This window comes from Terrapene carolina, unplaced genomic scaffold, assembly GCF_002925995.2.
Source record: "Terrapene carolina triunguis isolate 2854851 unplaced genomic scaffold, T_m_triunguis-2.0 Scaffold132, whole genome shotgun sequence".
NCBI lineage: Eukaryota > Metazoa > Chordata > Testudines > Emydidae > Terrapene > Terrapene triunguis.
The window spans coordinates 12,468,575-12,492,234 of record NW_020664483.1 but is presented as its reverse complement, the minus strand read 5'-3'; the positions used below and the strand labels follow the sequence as shown (position 1 = coordinate 12,492,234).

The 23,660-nt window shown below is 39.0% G+C and overlaps 1 protein-coding gene across 2 annotated transcripts in view; it reads left to right on the top strand.

The window, feature by feature from the left end:
* The window catches only part of KIF16B (kinesin family member 16B), a 209,299-nt gene that overhangs the window by 166,628 nt on the left and 19,011 nt on the right, over positions 1–23,660 (top strand). For both annotated transcript variants that reach the window (XM_024199818.2, XM_024199817.2), the window contains one exon: positions 22,363–22,446. In XM_024199818.2, coding sequence (XP_024055586.1) covers positions 22,363–22,446 — 84 coding nt within the window. The remainder of the gene's footprint in view (positions 1–22,362; positions 22,447–23,660) is intronic.

The window sequence follows — 23,660 nt, the reverse complement described above, 5'->3', positions numbered from 1 at the left end:
TTTGCAGGATTTTCCATAATTAAAAAAAAAATTGTTCCTCCCCCACCCATTTGAAATTTCCCAAAAATGGAATTTCTAAAAACCAACACTGTTTCTAATTTTTACTTATTTTATACTACACTGTATAATATAGAATTAAAATAACTGAAATGAAAATTCATTTCAAAACAGAAAGTCAAAATGTTCCTGTTTAACCTCATCAAAATGCTATTTTTCAACTTCTAAATGAAATTTTCTTGAGCTTGAAAAGTTTAGCAGAAATGTGACTTTTGACAAATCAGAATTTTCCAACAGAAAAATGTTCCATTCAAAATTTTCCAAACCGCTCTACTCTCAAGTCATATACCTGATTTTATGCATTGACTCCAATGTCAGTCATGTCTGTGTGAGTGTAGGTTTGATGTGATAGGTCCCAGAGTTTATACACCATAGCCTCACAGAATCCAACTTCATAGAATATTACAGTGTTACAGTCTGCGTCAAAGTTATTTCTGGCTGCCTTTTACCTGTCAGGAAAACACAACACTATCATAGATAAGCTCTTCTGAGAGACACAATTGTTAATCTTTTGATCAGGGGGATAGTAGATGAGATATTTACCATTCCTGTGAATGCCAGAGTGCAAATCACTATATAAAGACTTGATTAAAGATGGATGTTTATTAAAAATAGATTATGAAAGTTCACATATGACCTTCTTTGGTATTTCTAGTAGCAAAGGTTCTGAACAAATTCAGGTGAGGAAGCTGTTTGGACAATCTAATGACATCCTGTTGCCTGATACAAATGCAGTTGTCAACCCTGTTATTGATAGCAGTGTCAGGTTCCATTAGACTGAGCCTTGTCGTATCTCACCTCACCAAACCAGATCCCCCATCTAAATCCCATTGTCCCAGCATAGCTCATGAAAGAGTGGAGGTGCAAGGTTTGGTGTTTTAAGTCCTCTTAGCTGCTCAAAAGATCTACCTATGCAGAGCCATCTACATGCACCTCCCGCCTTCCTCCAAAAACAAACCCCATGCTTGAATAGTTATCATCTGAGTCTGGGTTACAGACATCTTCCCTGACATTACATTCCATAGCTGTTGAAGGGAGACTACCTTCTCTGCAATGTATAATGATCAGATTCAGGAAGAGCCTCTTGCTCTGAAAACACCTGTTAAAAAGCCCCTTGTGACATGGAGTGTTATTGTGACCTTTTTGAATGAGATAAGACCTCCTTTTTGAGCCACGTTCTAGAAGATTTGCAGGGGAGCAATATGGCATTTGTTTCACATCTCATGAAGCATTATTGATTGATCACTGCCTAAGCAAAAATCAAGTCAGGCTTGCTGGTGTTACAGAACTTATTTCTCTTGCCACCTCCTAATTTTGCTGTACATATTTTTAAGATATCTTAGCTCCCTCTCTCCCCTATATTTTAAATTGAATTTAACATATGTTTTTCCTTGCAGTGTGTCTTTTACTGTCTGTTGCAATATCTTTGGGTGGTGTACTTACATATTGTTGAAAGATGACACTTAGAGTAGGAATCTATTATAATGTATCTTTGGATAAGAGATACTGTAGTTAATGTTATCTGATGAGATAGAACCAGATTGACCACTACTTACCTGCCCTCAAAGTGGAACGTTCTATAATCCTTTATTGTTTTTCCAAATTTCACAAATTTCCACTTTTTGCTTCAAATGCAGTGATAATTGGAAGCTCTAGGTATCACTGCAACTTCACTACAGGGTTGGCAAGTGATGCCCCCGCTGGAGCTCGCTGCTTAGAACTTTAAGTGCTGTGAGTTTCCTACCAGTACTGAGCTAGTTTCCTACCAGTATTCAGCTGTAGTACGTCTATCTATCTTCAAAGAACAATAATGACATGTAAATAATTATCGCTTCTCCTCTGGAGAACATCCATTTTGATACACGTGGCTAGTAAAATTTTTGGGACTGGTCTAAGGTTGTTTTATTAATGAAATACTTGTTTAACCATGCGGATAATAGAAACTGATATACATGTTTTACTTGTTCCCTTCTTAACGATTTTCACTATCAGCCACAGTATATTAATCATTGCCATATCTCCTGGTACATGATATTTTCTTAAAATATGAGAGACTTTCTTAAAACAGCATAGTAATTTTGGTTTAAAATATATTCTATTTAAGAGAGAATGTATAATCACATTTATTTCTAAACAATGACACTATAACTTTTATCACTATGAACTTTTTAGTACTTATTTAGTTACCAAGGTGACAGGTTGTTTCCATTTGTCTATAGCCATAGATAATTTCTAGATGTTAACATACCTTGGGGCAGTGACCATGTAGTCGTGTGTGTGTGTGTGTGTGTGGGTTTGGTTTGGTTTGGTTTTTTACAGCACCTGACACGGGGGGGACCCAATTCTATCTTGCAACTTTCAGCACTACAAATAATAAGTGACCAATTTATGGGCAAAAGAGGTGTTAACATCTACACTTGATTTCTAGTTATCAACATGTCCACAAACTGTACTGTGTCTCTTTTGTGAAACATGCTTATTTAAGGAACTGGGGGGAGGGGGAGAAAAGAAACGAAATCTGCTTGCCAAATCATAATGAACATGAGGCAACCAGGGTGGAGTGTGGGATTTTTTGGGGGTTTTTGTTTTGTTTCATTTTTTTCAGGAATAGCAATGCTTACATTAAATAGGCGAGTTCTGTAGGACCTCCAATATTTTACCTTTATTTAAAATATCTTTTGAACTGTACTATTTTTAAATGAAATTTGCAACATGTAAAAGGAGCTATCTCTGTTTAACTCATTGAAAATCACCCAGACATTTCTACTGATCCCTCCCTGACATAAGTTGTCGCTGAATTATTAAACAAGTGCATAAATATACAATTTTGAAAAGTTGCATCCATGAATTATTCCAAATAAATTCAGTTCCGAAAAGCAGCTGCATAAAAATCTATTTGAGTTGAATTATTTCATGTAATTCACCTTCCAACTCTAAATTATTTATTATAAACAGAAAATATTGTATACATGTTTAATGTATACAGTGCCCCGCTTTTGGAAGTGAACTTTACAACTCATTAGTTGCTGCACTTGAATTACTACATCAGTATTTTAATAATTTGCCGATCTTGCAGTTTGTTTTACTGCCAGTGCATTCCCAAAAGGAACGTATTGAAAAACTGATTTATTGGAAAGGTAGAATGTCTAACATTTCAGAAAGATGAACTGCTTAATGTCCGACAGTCTCAAATATGCAGTAAATTATTTTACTTAGCAGCACATTTAAAATTAGATTAATAAATAGATTTTGATAACTAATTGAATTTATCTAATTGAAATGTGTTGCAAGGAAATTTTAAAAGACCAAAGTGGCATGCACCAATGTGAGATTTTTAAGTGCTACGGGTAATACTGTACTTTGGTGTTAACCGAGTGTATTGTATTAAGTGTGCGCAATAGTCGTAGACAGTCTCAGGATTTTTTCTTGCATTGATTCTTTAATTAATTTTAATCCAGACAATACTTGCCTTTCAGATATAGCAGCACTTGTAATTAAAGTGTTTCTGTTGTTTGCCTTTCAGTGAAGAAGCCTGACAAGCAGGTACCTTAGTTGAGAAGCAAGAACTTTTAGAGCTGAATTCTTTTTCTTTTTTTTTAAAGCAGCCCTTTTTATGTAGTGCTATGTCATGGTTTTACAATTTTCCCCAAGTAATGGGTAGTGGAGGAAAAGATTCGTTCCCTGCTCCCCACCTTGCTTCAGATAGGCAGATTACTGGTGTAGTAATCACCCTTTTATGGCGAAACTGACGGTCTCATTGGGATTACTCCCTGTCTGGTGCCCAAAAAACAGGTGGGTGGGATGTGAGCACAGAGGGACAAGTAGTAAGTCCCTATTTCTCTCTCATGCCTGAATCCAAGGTCTGGGTGTCCATTTATCAGCATCCAGGTGTGGGTCTTTTCTCCCTCTTATGTCCCTATGTACTGGCATGATCTGGCCTATGGTTATCAATGTAGGCTTCACTCAAGGAGGGACACTGGGCTTATTTTCACTACTAGGGTTAGTCAACCTAAGTTACGCTATTCCAGCTACGTGCAGAACGAAGCTGGAGTTGATGTAGCTTAGGTCGACTTACCCCGGTGTCTTCACTGCGCTGCATCGACGGGAGACGCTCTCTGGTCGACTTACCTTAATCTTCTCGGGGAGCTGGAGTACTGGGGTTGAACTGAGTGCGCTCTGCAGTCGATTTAGCGGGTCTTCACTAGACCCACTAAATCGACCCCTGCTACATCGATTGCAGCAACGTTGAGCTTCCTGAAGTGAAGACCGGCCCACTCTCAATCTTCCTCTGGGACTTTTTTGCTCACTGTTCCTCTAAACATTATTCAGGGAAGCGCTAGATGGTTGAATTGAAAGATTTCTTATTCTTGCTAGTGTGCGTCTTTAAAAATATGCAGGATCCACTAAAAATATTAAATACCTTTCTAATTAAAATATAAGGACATGAGGCATGCAGGCAGGAACACTCCACTACTGAAGCTACTCACTTTTATCTTGGTGTATGTAAAAAAATAAAATTATAAAAGACACATCAATTTTATATTTATATGGTTCCCATGTTATTTCTTCCCTTGGAAGTTGGGAACTGTCCATTCCCTACAATATTTTTATAGTTTCATCTTCTAATGTGCAGTGCTGAGCATGTGCATGCACTAACATGACTGTTTCTTAAATTTATTTTCAAAGCATTTTGTGCAGTGATTAAGCTGCTAACCCTTCCCCTCTGCACCTTCCTCCCCACCCAGCCTATCTTTATACTTTTGCATAACTGATTGGCTATAGAATATCCAGGTTGAAGGAGCAGAGTGCATAGCGTAAACTTATGCCTTCAGGAGAGGCCTGAGTAGCATGTGACCCCTTTATTCCATCCAGGCACATGAATTGGCTGGGATGTACCACACAGTCAGAGAACATTCCATGAATAAGTCTACTGAACCCTGGGTAATTGGAACCGGGCACCATTCTTGCAGTGATACTCTGTAGAGGCTATGGAATTTCAAATTGCATTATGTCTCAAACAATAAAGGTTGCATTTTATAACCTCCAGGAAAGTGTTTCTGCAATAATGGTATTGTCAATGTTTTATCAATCTAGCCTTCTAGAGGAAAGACGCTTTTGGTAGTGTGAATAATAGTTGTATGTTCCTGGGATACCACCTCTTCATTTCTAAGGTCAATGACCTCCACTTATCAGAAGCCTTTGTCTGACAGATTATGGTGTTATTGTTTGACAGGACCTAAGGTTATTGCCAACTGTGGTTGTTAATAGGCCTTTCTCTGCTTGTTTGCTATGATTATACGAATTATTTCTGACTCAGAGCAGAAAATGTTTCTGAAAGAGCTCGGAGGTACTGATGCACAGATGGAGAACTTTTTTTTTCTTGACGGGCCGGGATATAAACTGCCAAATGATTTTATTCATATTAAATTGAGAATCTACACACTGCGAAATTATTATTCCCATAAATTGTTCACCTAACACATTTTGTGTACTGTGAAGCCCCCCTCCCCTTTTGTTTTTGAACCACACATTATACATAAACACCTAGCTTTATTTAAGCCTTTGATATTAACTTATAAAAATACTGTTTTTTTTCCTAAGTATCCTTGAAGTGGATTGTAAGGCCCTTCTCAAAACTTCTTCAGGGAGGTATATAAATTATCATATTAATGATAATATTAAAATATAATAAATAAGCCTGAAGATGCATCAACTACTCACTCAAGCAACAATATGATCTTACTGTTTTCATCTTCGTCTTCCTGAGCTCTCATTGTGTCCTCTCCTTTTGTTAACTGACATTGTTAGTTCACCAGGGCGGGGACTCTCTTGTGTTGTAAAGTGCCGTGTACACTTATGGTGATTGTCACAGGGTTCATTCACTGCTGGTGACATTTCCTGCTGGTCATCCTGGGGATTAGCTCCAGTCAGGTGTTATGCCCTCCCCCTGCATCTCTCCCATCATCCCCTCGCCCTGTGGATCCCTGTCACTCCAAGAACCGCAGCCTCCTCTTCATGACTCGACCCTCCAGCCAGGTCACCATATATGTTCCCCCCTTTCCAGAGTATCATAGCCCTTCTTGGTAAATGGACTCAGGAAGTCTTCCTGCTCGCTTACTTGCCAGTGCCAGTTTGTCAGCGGCTGGTAGGAGGATCTGGGCCCACCCTCTTCTCTAGGTCCCAGGGGCCCTCTCATTGACAGCCAATGTTTGACCTACTCCATACCTCTCTGCTCTTTCCCCTGAACCTTGCCTTCCTCTCTGGCTCTCCCCCTGATCTGGGCTTGCCAAGCAACACTCCCTCCTCCCAGGAAGTAACTGTAGACTACCTGCCTGTAGCCCCAGATACCCCTCCCTTCTTCCAGGGAGCGGCTGAAGACTCCTTCCCTCCAGCCCCTTCTGTTGCCAGCTTTCTGGTTTATATAGGCCCTGCCTGTTCCTGCTCAGTTGAACCTGTTCTACTTAATCCCCTGCTTCTTGTCTTCTTCTCCAGGTGCAGCCTGGGCAGTTAGTTGGCCCAGTTAGCCATCTTAACTCTTCCAGGCCCTGTCTGGGGGGAACACCCCATCACAGTGATCTTGACCAAATGGCAAGGGATGTGACACTGTGGTGGAGGTGGGGGGGGCACACACACATTGATAGTGGGGGGAATGTGAGCACATGCTCAACAAGTTGGAGGCTGGCCCCGTCCCTCTCCAGGCCCTTTACTTTCCCATTGTTTGGGGCTGGGGAGGACTAGGCCGATCAATTTAGCTTTTGTATGGGGAAAAAATTAAACACCTATCTAAACTCTTCTGGGTTCTTCAAAATCCTTTTGCCCCTGTTTCTTTTGGAACCTTAAATATTCCATTTCCTGACTTTCCAATTTTTAACTGTGCAGCTGTAGTTTCATTCACACAGTTTTTTGTATTTAATCTCCTGGGATTATTTTAGCAGCAAAAGGGTGAGGAGAGAAATAACCTTGTGCTACTTAGCTTGCAGAGCTTTTAAGCCCATTGCCATGCAGCTATTGAGCTTCTGGATTTTATAAACTGCTGTGCCAGCAGAACTTGAAACCTCCTTGGTTCAGAGCTATTGAGACTGAAGCTCTGCCGGTTTTGCCGTTGTAGGGTGTAAATTATTGGCATCAGTAAATGCATACTTACTGTGCAGGCATATGCAGCATGTGCGTTTTATGGGCACTAATGTGGATTTTGGATTATTTTACTGTATTGTATAAAAGAGGTGTAAAACATGATGCTTAAATTACTTAAATTAAATATTAAATATTTCTAATGATTTTGTTTGAAATGTGTTACTAAAGCGAAAGCCCTGATCCTGAAATGAGCTCAGTGTAGGATTGGGCCTTAACCAATACATTTGAGACATACTCAGGTTTTATAAGTTTTATTAACCAAACCAAAATTCAGCGGTGAACTAAAGAAAGTTATAAAACGTAAATTAAAGAGATATTAACAAGAATTAAATTAGTTAATACAATTTATCAATTAAACCAGTATAGTACATAACTTTATACTACTATTTTGTGAAGACAAGTTTTTGTCCTCATATGGATTCTTACTATAGATCATTTTAAAGGCAACTAACCGCCTGGCAATTATCAATGTTTGGATAACATTTTCAAAAACACCTAAGTGATTAAAGATCCTAATCCCATTGCTAGTTTTGAAAATTTTACCCAGTGACAATCAAAATAAACTCTAACATTGATTTTAATTGATACTTAAAGAATGCTCCCTAATATGAACAGTGTACTTAGATTTTTTTTTAGCGATTGAAAATGTGTGTTTTTATGTCATTGCCCTGTGACTCAGAGAAATGAAAGGATTTTGTTCAGTTTCCCAAATTATATATACAGGGGAATTATATTCACCTAAAGGCAGAGAATGGAATGGCAGAGAATGGAAAATTGCAGTCCAAAAGGTGAATGTTGCAGAAAATTTAGTGTGAGAACACAAGGTTAGAATGGAAGCTGTTTGCAGCATTAACTATGTGACCAATAAGCATTATAATACATAAAAAGATGCCCTTTGGTAGTGTAATTATGTCAAACAAAGAAAAGCATTAAGAAGATGGTATATGAAATATAGTTCATAAAAGAATGAATTACTTAATTTTAATTTTCCTGTTGAGCCCTTTGCTAGTCTTAGTGATGCCACTTTCCATAAATATTGAAAGCAAACTAATAAAACAGTAATATAAAAATGCATATCTGTCTATAAACATTACAATACTTTTATAAAGTATTATGCTCAAATAAATTTGTTAGTCTCCAAGGTGCCACAAGTACTCCTTTTTGCAGATACAGACTAACACGACTGCTTCCCTTAAACCTTTATAAAAGAATATTAGTCATCTCTTTTGTTCAGCACAAATTACAATAATTGCAGTATATATAATTTTCCATTTTTCCATTTATATTCGTATCTCACTCAAGTATTAGTGGGGAATGCTTTTGTAACAAACAAACAAAAATCATCACATACGATTTTCCAACCCAAACACCTTAATTATGAGAATTCTACAGGCAAGTAACTGTCCTTTCTTTCTTGTACTCATAGAATAGTGTGTATTAGAACTGAGCAAATAATTGGTTTTTAAAAGGTGGGTTTTTTTTTTTTTTTTTTGTTGCTTTTTTTCCTTCTTTTTTTGTTTTTTTTTTTTTTTTTTTTAATTAGGCAGATTTCAAAACACAATGCTGTTTTGGGACAAAAGATTAAACTAAATGTTTTTACTTTTTATTTTTTTCAACCAAAGCAATTAATTGAATTTGACTTGAATTCACAAATTGTTTTGGAGCCCTCCAAAATGCATTTTTGGCAAAAATGCTATTTGATGAAAAAAATGTACGCAGCTCTAGTTTAGGTGCTCCTCCCACGTCATCTTTTAGTTTGCTATGAGTTACCAAAGCAGCTAAATAAATAAGCCTGTAATGGCTCCATACTGTATTGGCTTTTTTTTTTTTTTTTTGCTAAGGGGCATGTTCTGCTATCGATTACTTAAAAGAAATTGATACCATTTTGTTGAGCCCCTCGGTCTGAAAATGTATACGAACAGGAGCATCGCTCACCATGAATAAACTGTAAAATCCTGTTCATGTTTGTTTGTTGCTTCATACTGTTCAATGCAAGATTCATGATGGTGTCACCGAGCCTCAGTAGGTCACAACTAAGGATACCAAATTCATTACAGACTGTTGAGAAATAAGACTGGTGCTTATGCTTATTCTATCATTAGACTATACCAAGTCAGTAATAAAAGTGAACTTCTGTGTCACCACACTGCTTAACAAGAAGCCAAACACACAGTCTCCTTAGGCATTCCAGCCCGTGGCTCACCAGCCAGACACTGGACTTTATGATGAGTGGTTATTGAAAACCAATTTCATCAGATATAGGGCCCTTCCAATCACAAGAGATCACTTAGCCAGGTCAATGTATAACTCAGATCTTACCCAATAATCACACTGATGCTAATCCTTTAGTAACTAAAGTTAATAATAAAAGAAATGAAGATGAAAAGTCAATAATCATATACATACAGATGATTTTTCAGAGTTCATAGATCAAGATCATAACAGTGATGGAATAAACTGCAAGCTTGCAAAAGCTTTTCTGGAAATTATCAGTCCTTGTTCGAAGTTTCTTTGTTAGAAATCCACTCCAGAGAAATGAAGCAGGACATGAAGGCAAAATGGAGATGTCTCAGGTGCTCCACTTTGTCTTCTGACCATGATGTGACATCACCCTTAATGCAGAATGTCTTGCGAGGTGCCTTAAACAAAGCCATTAAACAGCCTATGTCAGCCCGGGATCTACCACCACCAGATTCTTAGAAATGGTGGCTGTGACTATCTTTTATTAGATTAGCCCATAGGCTTGAATAAATGTATCCTAGCCGGATTTGTACGGTCATGGTTTTTGAATGTGTCTTCCTGTGTGTATTAGAATAAAAACTTCCCTTTTGATCAAAACTCACATGTCCCTTATTCCATTCAGGTTAAATTATTTTCTTGTGAATGTTAGTTCATCCATGGTGAGAGAAACTTTTCTGTCCTGAACTTTCAGATTTGGGCCATGGGGAACCAGCATAGCATTTCCTTCTTTAAATAAACAAGGGTATCTACGGAAGAAGACTAATTTCTTAGGCGCTCTGGAGCTGAGAACATTGTTTATTGTTTGTAAATTGGAGAATATTTAGTTTTGTATCAGCAGTGAGATCTCACTTTCACTGTTCTGAGAACGAGGTCTGGATTGCTGTAAAGTAAATACAAAATCAATCAAGTGAATTCTTCATCACCTGTCTCTGCAGCATACAGAAGGCAGTTTTGCCTTCCAAGAATGTCTACCCCTCTACAAAGCCCAAAGCAAGAGATTACAGTAAAAGTTATTAAAACCCCTGCATGACAAAATCAATAGACTACAATCTTTCATGGCTTAATATAAAAATAAACAGAGAAACAGTGGCTCGAATGAAAAATATTGAGCTGCATTGGGGAATTGACAATTTCATGGACAAAGCAGAGGTGAAAACTAAAAAGTGAGCAAAGCCATCCAATTTGCACTAAGGACTATATCAAAATCCTAGCCAAAAAGTATGCTGCAATGGACAGGTAACTGGAAACCCCAGGGAGAAAAATATCCATTGTGTGGAGAAGATGGATGAGAGTATCATTTATATAAAAAGTGCCCCTCACATCCCAATGGGTGAAGTACTTTTGAAGGTAGTGTTAAAACAAATTAATAGAGAGGTGGGGAAAATGGCTATGTGGTTAAGGCAGAGTACTTGGAGTCAGATTCTGGTGCTTTTCTTGACTCTGTCACAGACTTGCTGTGTGCCCTTGGACAAATCACTTAGAATCTGAGTGATTTAGCACCCACTAAAGTGAACAGAAAGACTCCTATTGACTTCAGTGGGCATTAGAGCAGATCATCTCTGAATGTCGGTTTCAATCTGTAAAATGGACATGAGACCATGAGCAACGAAAGAATCAATCTGTGTCTTTAAAAGTCAGCTTCTTCTAATCGGGAACTATAGACATTATGTGCTACCTGGGTGGAGTTAAGGTAGTTTGGGTTCCTCCGTTGTGTATTTTCATACTGTTTGGATTTCTTTTATGTTTAAACATAATACTGGATTTCCTAGGTTTGTTATGCTTGTGTTGGAGAGAAATGTTTTTAAGCATAGGTGTCTGATATGTACTCAACTTTAACTCCAGTTATAATGTAAGTTTATTTGGGAATAAATAATCAGTAATACTAAAGTCAGGCAAACTATTAACCAACACAAAATTGTTTGTTAATGATTTAATATTGTAGGGTTTTTTATTTGCTTATTTAAGTGTGTATAGTCTCTCTTCCAGTTGTGTTGTCTAACTGAACTCAAAGATTTCTCAACAATAATGCGTCGTTGTGAGATGGGCTGTGTGTGTGCTGAGGATGAAGTAGCTTGGCAAGGATGTTTTCAAGCGATTATAGCTTTGTGTCGCCTCCTTACCTGGCTGGATTAGCAAATCCTTTACAAATGGGCTGACACCATTATGTTAAATTGGTTGTGTAATACTTGTTACTCTAGAACTATTGTAATATATTGCTCTAGCAATGACTCTATAGTCATGAAGCTTGTGAAATTGACTTATGTCCCAATATTGCCAACCCCAAATGTTCAAATATCATGAGTCAGGCCCCCCCAAAATTATGAGATTGCTTTAAAAATCAGAAGTTTTTAAATAAGAAATCTTGCGGTCTTTTTCTTTGCTTGTAGGGCACATTTGGGTCACACTTCCAAAGTTGTCTCTGAAACCACAAGGTCTAGAATCTTTATATAGATATAGGTATAGATATAAAAGTAAAATAAAATAAAATGAATGAGGTGGTGTGACTGGGGTCCTGGGAGGCCGCACTGAGGTTACTCAGGGCAAACTGCAAAGAATGGAGCAGACAATCCCCAAAGCTGGTGGATATTCTAATGCTTAGATTTACCAAGCATGCACAAAACAGCTTCTACAATACCTTACTGGTTGCACAGAAGCCAAAACACAGTTTCCCTTATAGCAACCCAGCCTTGGGCTTCCACTCAGACGCCCAAGTCAAATATGATGAGGATTCCTGAAAATCTTATCCATCATATAAGAAAGTTCTACCAATTCCAAAGCTTCAGACACATTACCTCCCAAGTTAATGAATATTTCAGATCTTACCCAAATGCACACTTACAGCGAATTCTTATTAACTAAACGAAAATTTATTAAAAAAGAAGAGAGAGAGTATTGGTTAAAAGATCAGTATATATACAGACATGAGTACCATTCTGAGATCAGTTTTATAGTAGAGATAGTGAGCTTTGTAGTTGCAAAGAGTTCTTTCAGAATTAGTCCATAGTTTATAGTCCAATGTTCATATTCAGGGTGATCCAGATGGGACTGGAGATCTCAGTCTTATGACTCAAGCTTCCCCTGCATAAAGCATCAAGCAGGTCTGAGATAAAAAGGATCAGGACCCAAGGGTTTTTATACAGTTGGGAGTCCTTAGGCGAACAATGGGCAATCATCCAGACTTTGAAGTAGACCTATTTCCTAAGCATCAAGCTATAAGCTAAAAACCTTATTTTTAAATGGTGCTTTAAATGTAGATAGCTACACAGATAGTTAAATTTATGTTTAATCTTCAAACAGGTTATAAAGCTGGCTGCTTAAACACAAGATTAAATACACACCATAAGACCTCATACAACTAATTTCCACAAACCATCAACTCTCATCTGTCTGTGCAAAGGTAAGACTCAAAAGATAGTAAGATCTCCAGCTGTTTCCCACCATTTGCAGGTGATCTGCTATATACTTCAAAGAGAAATCAATAATGTGATATCCCTATATTTACAATTCATTTAAATGTTAAGATCTCCTTTCGATCTCTGAATTAACAGAATACAGCATAGACAGGAACTGTTTGATTACATTGTCAGCCTCTAACCATAATATATGTAAACACTCAAAAACACAAACATCATCTACCAATATGTCCCTAAAGATTCAATTTGGGTCATTTATCCTGCAGGATGCTTAACCCTTTCTGGCCAAGTGTCACAGGAGGAGATTCTCATATATGTTCATTTGACTCTAGGATCTAAGGCCTTAAGAAAAATATTGCAAGACTCACAATAAAGTAGAGAGTCACCAACACGGATTCCCTCTGTTCCCCACAGTTGCTTGTTCCCCTTTGGCTCCAAACTCCTTTTGCCCCAAGTGTTTTCCTGGGAGTCCATCTTTTCATAATATAGCTGTCCAGCTAGGAGATCTTACTGTCTTTTGAGTTTCACTTTTGCATAGACAGATGAGAGCTGATGGTTTGTGGAAATTAGTTGTATGAGGGTTTATGGTGTGTATTTAAACTTGTGTTTAAGCAGCCAACTTTGTAATCTGTTTAAAGATTAAACATAAATTTAAATATATTTAGGCTATCTAAATTTAAAGCACCGTTTAAAAATAAGGTTTTTAGCTTATAGCTTCTTTATTTTGAATGTTTCCATTTTTACCATTCTAAGCAATGTAGAAAGCTATTTTATTTCTCTCAATAATAAGCCTAGTTTATCCTGAAGATTTGCTGCTTTATGCCTACAACAAATCAAACTTTAGAGAAGTACTGCTTATTTGTTTGCAGGTATATTTCTCTGCGACAGCTGTTTTTTAAGAACCTGAGATCTGCCATTAATATTGAGTAGTAAGAAATGCAAGTCTGTTCAGCAGAAAGAATTATTCCTGTCCTTTGAGTTTTCATTATTAGCATTTCTCAAAGGCAAGGGTGGCTGAAATTTACAGCATTAGTCAGTCACACAAGAGAAGGAAGTTTCATAAATGCAGCCAGATGTCACTTAGATGAGTTTGTATGCAACAGGCAAATCATTTCTGCATGAACTGTTAAAACTGCTACAGAGAGTTCTTATCTCTGAACTTAAGTCAGGCACATTAGTCAAATGGCAATACTGTTGTGTAAGTGTAGCGCTCCAGGGGCCTCATTATCCTATCATTTTCAGTGACGTCAATGGGAACTGTGAATACCCAACTAACAGACTGATCAGGTCCTGGTAGTGTATTTGGAATGGGAACATTATGAATTTAAGCCAAAATAATTGAATATTTTTCCTAGTATGGTAGAGGGCAAGAATTTCCCCAAGGCTTCCACTAGAGCAGTGGTCCCCAAACAGTGGGGCATGCCCCCCGGGGAGCACGGAGGAAAGTCAGGGGCGGGGGGAAGGAATTAAATAAGCAAGTTATTACCTTTTTATTTAAAACTTTTAATAAGAATTGATAAAAATTCATACTGTTATTTGCCCACTTGTTGTATTAAGTCAGTAACTTAAGACATTGTCCATTACTTTATATAACTATTTATTTTAAAAACTCTGCTATATGGAATTAGGGAAAACCCATGTTTTAAATATTAGTCAGTGGTTAGGATTGGAAGCAGAGTATGCATTTCAGTTGCTTGGCAACTACATCTTCAAGAAAGTTAGGAGTATTTTCAGTTGCTTCCTCTCTTTCAGCGATGGAGGTTTCAGTAATAACTAGAACTTTTAAAACAGAGAGAGTGGAGAGGAGGGGGAGGATGGGAGAGCAACCTAGGAAGGGAGGGAGACCTGAGCCGAGGGAGATTAATTAACTTTGTCAAGTTATCTTAAAGTACAGGTGTCAGCAGCATATTCAACAAACAGAGAGGATATATAAAAAAAATTAAATAGTATGTAAAAATATTTGAGAAAGAAGGTTCTATTATTACTCTGAGCGAGAAATGGGGCTCGATGGGTTAAAGCAGTTGGGAACCCGTATCCCTGGGTTTTAATCCTGGTTTTGAGAGGAGAGTGAGGGTTGTTATCTGCTCTTTCAAAACCTGAATTTGTTCTCTGTGTCTGTTGCTTTTGTCTGCATGCCAAATGGATTGCAGGATTGCCTTTCTTTGCTTTTGGGGCATGGATCAGCGTTCACGTTACACTCCCTATCAGTACGTGGCCCAGGCCGGGGAAGCTAATGATCCAACCAGCGGACCAAATTCAGTGATGAATCCTGGTCATGTTCCACCTGAGGCATGTTGTGTATACATTAAGAAACTGCTGTTAACTGTTTCTGGGCAAATCCATACATGAATGCATCAATTTTAGGTGTTAACTCGCTCACTCTAGGTTTTTCACCTGGAAATTCTTTTTTATCCACTCCTCCGCGATTAAGTCGCAGCTCCTGTCTCTTAATGTTCTCTTTGAACTGTTCCATTTTTTCCTTTTATCTGATTTACCAATCCAGAGTTTACTTCCCCCTCCTGTGCACTTACTTCTCCAGTTCTGACAGGCGCCAGTTTTGGTCTCATAAGAACGGCCATACTGGGTCAGACCAATAGTCCATCTAGCTCAGTATCCGGTCTTCCGATAGTGACCAAAGCCAAGTGGTTTAAGTTTTACTGGAACCTGGCTCTTATTGTACAGTGGTGGCTGCAATGCAGTGGCCTGTGCCCATGAGTTGTTAGGTGGTTGGTCTGGGTCATTCCACATGTGCCTGTTGCAACACCCATTCCAATCATCCCCTGTTTCATCTTTTAATTTTGCTAGGGCCACCTTTTTCCATTTCTGTCTCCATTCTTCAGGCACTGTATAAATACCCGAAGTCTGTTGTAGCCCAAAGAGATTTATAACGGGAGACGGCATTTCCCTTTTTTCCAGGGCTCTCTTGCTTCTTTTAACTCTTTTTTTTCTTTCTGTTATTTGCCCTGCCAATTCTGTGGCGTGTTGTCTTAACCATTTAACAGTCATGGCTATAGTTGCCAATATTCTACCTTTTTTATTCTAATTGTTATTTTTAAAGCTCAGTCTCTGCCATCACTTGACATGTTCCAGTCCATGATTTCCCACTATCTTTTTTTTTAACTCATAAGGACTTCCTTTGAGGGCTACCCAGTGTATCTATACCTCATCAGACTCTGTGGGGATTTGAAGGGAGGGGATAAGGGGGGTCCCTAGCTTGGAGTTTTCTGCAGTGTTAGATCGCGATTCCTATAGAGGACAGCTCGCCTACTTACCAGATGAGCTGTCGGGTCACCAGTGTTAGTTGTTGGCGGCGTGTCTGTGCTGTGTGTGCTGTGCTGTCTCTGTGCAGCTAGCCAGCCCAGCAGACCTCGACTGAACTGCCCAAAGAGACCATAGACTCCGTTTAGCGGCGAAGGCGCTGGGCCAGATTTATTGTCCACGAAGCACAGTCCTAGCTCCCTGGATCAGTGTCTGCAATTACACTAGCACATGTATGCCTGTTACAATGGACCAATTCAGTGAGCGGCGGGACTTTCCGCTCTCCTCTAGGCTGGATGATGGTTAGTGCGAGGTATCTCAACATTTATAGATTGAGACAAACAATATGGGATAAACAACTTAGGTACCACCTTCCATGTCTTGTCACATGTTTGTTACTTCCCCTTGTACCTTTCTCCTGTGTTTCAGACAAAGCATCCACATTTATCACTTCTGTCAAATCATCTTGTGCTGGCTTGGGTGTCCTCATGCTGATCTGCTAGAACATGTTTACATATTCAGTGTGTTTTAGCAATGCTGCTGGTACTTGTGCCAAGTTCATGTATCGGCAAGCACCTGCTTTTTGACAGGGCCTGACTTTTGTTCATAGCATAACTTTTGCTGACTTTGGTTCAGTGCTCAGGCTATGCTTCAGGCTCTCGCTTCCTACTACACTACCAAGTGGCTGGTAGGGAACCCAGATCCGTCCTTTACACTGGGTTTCAGCCCAGGTAACCTATAACATGAAGCCAAGGTCTATATCTCTTAGTCCTGGCTGCAGTTTCCCTGGGCTTCTTCCTACCTTACTGGATTCTCCCCTCTCTGGGTTTGCCATCCTCCAACGCCTTCCACTCGGGAGTGACTGTAGCCTACTTCCTTGCAGCCTTTCCCTGCCCTTGCAATCGTCAACAACCTGGCTATATACTGGACCCGCCTGCTCCTGCTCAGCCGAGCTTACTCCTAATTAGTGGCCTGCTTCCTGGCTCCTCCTCTAGGTCTACTCGGGGGTTTTAATTGGCCTGCCGGGCCACCTTAACCCCTACCAACCCAGCATGGGGCAGAGGCCCCATCACATACGCTAACACACATTAAAAGAGCACTGATCTACAATCTCCTATCTGACGTTTCCTTGGATTATTTAATTCACCATTTTCTTTGAAGTTCAGCCAGAAGAGCTCTGAGCATTTTAGCACGTTGCGTGTGCGTGTGTGTATAACAAAATTTGTATCAGGATGATAATATAATTAAGTATGGTAGAGAAATGCCTCTGCAGTCAAAATAAAAATTAGAACTCTTGCACACCACATGTAGACGCTTCCCCTCAGGAAATCACTCTAACTCACTCAGGGCTGTCCCAACCCATACGCAAAGTACGCAGCTGTGTAGGGCACCAGGAAATTTGGGACACCACATTTCCTGGTGCCCTGAGCAGCTGCGTGCTGCTCCAGCCCCTGCTCCGCCTCTTCCCCATGGCCTCCGCCCAGTCCCGCCCCCACTCCACCCTTTCCCCAAAGCCCCTGCTCCGCTCCGCCTCTTCCTGCCCCTGCCCCGTGTGGTAAGTGGAGCGACCTGGTCCTAGCCTGCTCCGCTCCACTGGCTCCCAGCCATGCCGCCACTGAGTGCTGGGGGGCAGTTCCCCCGCACCCCCCCCAAGGCTGGGAGCCAGGGGAGCAGAGCGGAGCGGGCTGGGGACGGCGTAGGGCACCAAAGTGGCTAGGAACGGCCCTGAACTCACTATTCCTGTCAAGCAGGGAATGGGTTTGTTAATTTGCCCTACAGAAAACACATCACCGCCTCAGCAGCCCAAGAAAATGACAAAACATCCAAACTGTGGAACTGCTGGCAAACATTTTCAACACCACTGCAGCAAGGGAGGGAAAAAGTCATGCAAGAAGAAACCTAGACCAGTAGGAAATGAGAACGCTTGTGCTGCTGTCTTAATGTGTGGCATGGTTTTAAATTACATTAATGAGAAAAGTTAGTCCTAATAGCTAAGGTGTGGCTGCCTGGGGGTTCAGCTGGATGAGAGGGTAAATGAAAGGTCAATTGATTTTTCAAAGGAATGATTTTATATCCCTGACAGTCTTCAGATCTGGATACTATATACTTTTTTTTACACTTGTTTTAGCTGAGACATAGACCCATATACATAATCTACCCCCCTCAGACATCCTGTGCATTTGAGTCCATGAACAAGCGTATGCAAGTGCATTTCAGTGATGTATAAATATCAGGAGTGTGATAATCTCTGGCAAATGTAATACAATTTGCAGCTGCTTGACAGTTTCTTAAAGGTTTCCCACATTGCCAGTGACAATTTCACTGTATGCATTAAAATGTTGCTACCATTAGTAGCTCAAATACCAGTAATATTTTTAAAATGTCCTAGTTTCAGATACATTTCCTAGTTTATGCCTGTAGAGACAAATGCTTTTTAACTTTTGAACTGTCAGGTTGCTGAACTGAGTGAAGTTTTCTTTTAATTGATTCCGAACCTCATGTTAAACTACACATCAGAAAAGAAGCTGCTTGTACAAAATTATGGCAAAATGTCTCATGGCTTGGTATGTTCACATTACTGGGCTTTTTCTTTTTTTCTTTTTTTGTTATAACAGTCACAGTTCTGATATAAGAATCGCTGTCGTGTTTATACATCACATATTTAGTAGAACCTCTTAAAATTAATGATTTCCCCCCACAAAAATGCAAAAGAGCCTCCTCTTTTTAACCTAATCAGTTGTACAAATCATGGCAGTTGTAAGGAGACCACTACCAGTAACACATAAACATTATATACTCTACCACATAATTACAAAGAATATTTACATTTCTTCATAATTGTTAACAAATTTGTTTCCACTTATGTAATATAAAAAAAGGGTTTCTAGCCCTCATGATTGCAAAGATGACCTTCAGAATGTGAATTGGATTTTAACTGATGGCTTGATATCTACCTGAGTCTGCAGCCAGTCTGAAACATGAGTTCTAGTGGTTTGAATGTCTCCCTTTTGTTTCATGGGCTGTTAGTAATGAAGACTGACACTGTTTCTGCTAAACTTATAAGAAGTAAATGTCAATATTGATTACATTTCAACAGTAACTTCTACAATGAAAAGCATTGGAAGTTACTGTTGAAAGGTAATCAATATTAACGTTCACTGCCTATCATTTTAGCAGGAACATCAAGTTAATATGCATGCTTTTGTGTGTCATTGTTGGCTGTTTTGACAGATATTGAGGTGGAGTGGGATAATTAATGGCTTTCAAGAATTGCTGTAGTGGGGAAGAAAAAATTCACACACCTCCCTTCCAAATTTAACTCTTTTCCCAAAAGTGGGAGGGAGGCAATGTTGTATGTGCTCCCAAGTACCAGAAGCTTGCCACTTGGAAACCACAAACCAAAACCATCTCCCACATCTTCTTGGGGAGAAAAAAGCGCCAGCTGTTCCCTACCCAAATGTCAAAACCTCCAGCTGTCACTTACCTGGATGCCAAAGCCTCGAGATAGCTCATAAGGTGATGTTACTAGTTGTCAGTATACTGACACAGATATGACAAGTATTTGCAACACATTTAAAATCTGGGTCAATGTAAAATAAAATCAATTGAGTTTAATATCAAAATAAATTAATAAAACAATGTTGTACTGAAGGACCTGGATTAGAGGGATGGTGAATGGGGTGGGATGGTCAATGCTGCATAATGTAGCTCTAGTGTGCTTTTTAGGATGCAAGATCCTCACAGTATGTAATTTGTATACTAAAGATAGGCCTGAGCTTCAATGTTCTGATCTGGATCCAGATTCTGACATATACCCTTTTCCCCAAGTTTCAGGTGTTCAGATCCTAGCTTTTGGACAGCCATGAAAATCTGATCTGAGTCATGTTTCATATTGTGAACCTCCTCAAATTTCAGAGTGGGTTTGTTTGGCTGAGGCCCATCTCCAGTATATTGAATTCATCTCCAATATAATGAACTCTTGCTTTCCTGGTTGCAAAGATTTGTATGGCATTATGATTCCAGAGCTATGCAAGGGTTAAACTGTGTGAGTCCCTAAGGTACCCTTGTCTACCTTAACCCTGATCAAGATGATCTTAGAGAACCTAATGGCTCCAGAGAAGTCAACAGAGATTTTTCTCCTAAAATGGGTTCAGAAAGCTTATGCATTACAAAACTATTTTTAGGATTGCTGTCCATCCCACACTTTGGTGGAATGATCCTGCTTTTCCTGAGTCAGTCCCATATCCAGCAAGATTACTAAATCTCAAATTGAATTTAGGTAGGGAAACCCCACCTGCATTTAGCCAGTACAATATGTTTTGACTCTACAGGACAAATCTTGAAAGTGGCAAACCTAACCTTTATATTTGTGTAAACTCGTTTTATTTAGAAAGAAACAATCCCCAAACATACAGCGAAATATGTTTTTAAAATATAAAACATATCTTTTTATTTGTCTGACCATTATACCTAGTGGTCACATAATGCAGTGATGCCTAATATAGCATAACTTCTTCAGGGGTGAGATTTTTGCCGTCCATCAATATCGTTGTATAGATTAACTAAAAAAAAAGTGATTAATGCAATGAGAATTGTTACCAAGGACATAATTGCTTTTATACTATAATATTAGGCAACATGCTGCTAATTCTCTAAGCATGTGGAAGCAAGTAGATGAAAAGAAATTGGTGGGGGAAACCTGAGGAAAAAGAGGTTGATGTAGTAAAGAGTCTCTCCACCACTGCCCCCTGGTGCACCACTTCAGATTACTCACTTGAAGATGTCTAGACAGGAACTAAATGTAACACTCTCTAAATTATCCAGGTCAGGGTTTAACAAGAGAATAGGGTTGAAGAATTATTGCTGAAAAACTGGAGATTGCTGAAGAACTCCTCTACATTGAGTGTTTATGTTCAAAGGCAAAAATAAAGCTTGTAATGTAATATACTGTGCTTCTGCATATTGTACACAAGCATAAACTCCTTACAGCCCTAAAATATACTTATATACTAGGCGATGGTTCTTTTATTTTGTTCTCTCTTGACATCCTCAGGCAGCCAGTTTGAATTTGTGCGGAAAGAGGCAATGGTTTTTGGAAATGCCCCACTCTGAACAGTGACTCTAACAATGAAATTGTGTGGTTGCATGTTTGTGTCTCAATGATTTCCTCATTTGACACGGTCAGTGATATAGTGAAGATATTTTTCACTGCCATCCCTGCAGACCAAACTTCAGCTTTAAGAATAATGGTGGTTTCTTTCCTCCTTTGCATCATTACCAGAAATAAGACTTTATGGGCCAAATTACTCTTTCCGTGACACTTGTGTAAACCTATTGCCTTCTAAAAGTTTGAACAGATATAACTGATTGACTGGAAATTAACAATTGCATTTCATGCACAAGAAGGATAGAGAATCCTATTCACTCTCTCTTAGTGAGTTGGCTTCTGCAGTTCCTACAGGATTAAAAAGTAGTGACATAAACAGATATAATTCTGAACATCTACATGGCGTGCATCTATTGCATAGGTAAGAGACATCTTTAGATAGTCATTTTTCAGAATAAAACTGTGCTGTTGGTAGTTTTCATTTTCAGTGTGATACATAAGCTTTTACCGTATTCACGTGGATTCTGTTTGGACACTCTAAAGTTAGGCCGATTATTCAGTAAAATATCCTGATCATAGGTTAACTTGTCTTTATGCTCACCCGTGGTGACTTTTAGTAACACACTGCCACTAACCTAGGGTCACCTGAAGCCCAGCGAAACTATCCGCAAAGCATGATTTCAGTAAAAACTCTCAGATTTAATGATGGAAACTATATAGCTATCCTAGACAAAATCAAATGAAATACATGGTAACACAATCGGAGATAAGCTTACAATGATTTTAACAGATGATTCTGATCTTTAAAATATACAGAATTCCTGAGCAGCTCATATTCTCCTCTTTGCAGCCAGTGTAATATGCAGGTTCAGTTTACAAACTTTTGATTTTTATGTTGGTAGATGGAGACATTCGAATTCCTATATTTGCTTTGCCATTATTCACTTGTGACAGTACAGTCCTATTGTTTTAGTACAGATTGGATTATATTAACATTAGTAGAACGGCATAATGGGGTTGGACCTAATGGCATACACTGTAACTTGTGAATATTTGTCATTTTCCTCTCTCTGATCACTTTGTGTTTTAAAGAGAATTTTTTTCAGCTTAGCTTATTTACGGTACCAATTAATTCTCTTACATCTGTTACAGCTTGCTACTTTAGAATTCCCTCCAAAGAAGCTATTTGGAAATAAGGATGAAAGAGTGATCGCGGAACGGCGGAGTCACTTAGAGGTAATGGTAATTGTTTAACAAACTTTTGAGAGTGTATTTAGACAGGTCAGGCAGACAGAGCTCTATACGAACCATTCCCATATGGCAGAAGTTAAATAGTCTATTTGTAAGTGTGAAGTTACTTGCTGCTTCATTTACCACAGGAGATGGCAGCAGTAGATTGCAAAGTAATGAAACATGCTTATAAAAAAAATCCTTCTGGTCTTTAAAAAAAAAAAAAAAAAAAAAAAAGGCATCTTTAGTTTTGTTCATAGGAGGTTTATTTATTTAAGGAGGAAAAGGTGGTAGATGAGGTGAAGTAAGCGTTCAGTGTAGACAGATGGTCTCTACACAGCGTAAGATTTTAAAGAAGATTGCCTACTATAAACTCAATTTATTAACTGAAGATTTGCAATATTTTATCTTAATTACTATATCAGAATATCTGGGGATGAAGACGCAAGCACTCTTTAGGCTTCATTGAGCTTTATTTGTAATCTAACTTCTTTTGAATTTACTTTGCTCTCTGAGCTAGTATTAGAATTAAGTTTGATTGTAGCATAACAATGTTTCTGATAATTTTCAAATCCTGTTGCTGGGGTGTGCATACAGTACACAGATCCAACTTCCAAATCCTTCTAGCTATTCTACCGGGCACCTGTGGGGATTCTGTATTTCATCAATAACTCATTCATCATTCTAATATAGGGTATTTGTGTGGGGGGGGGAGTGGGGGAGAGACACCAGATTTTGTAGTAATGTACACCACTCTGCAACCCTGTTATAGCTAATGGGGTTGCACAGGGATGCAAGTCCGTATAGAGTTGGAGCCATTGCATTAAGTTAAAATAATAAGTGCTGTTTAAACAGAACAAAGAGAAAAGTGGGGGAGGGATAGCTCAGTGGTTTGAGCATTGGCCTGCTAAACCCAGGGTTGTGAGTTCAATCCTTGAGGGGGTCACTTAGGGATCTGGGGCAAAATCAGTACTTGGTCCTGCTAGTGAAGGCAGGGGGCTGGACTCAATGACCTTTCGGGGTCCCTTCCAGTTCTAGGAGATAGGATATCTTCAAAAACTAAGAAAATTGTATCCTACTTGAACCTTCTGATTCTTCTTTTTAGTTAATCTTTTTCTACATACCACAGCATTTTGTGAAACACAAACCTCTCTTCCCACTGACTTTTAAAGGGCTACTACCAGGGCCGGCTCTGGCTTTTTTGCCGCCCCAGGCAAAAA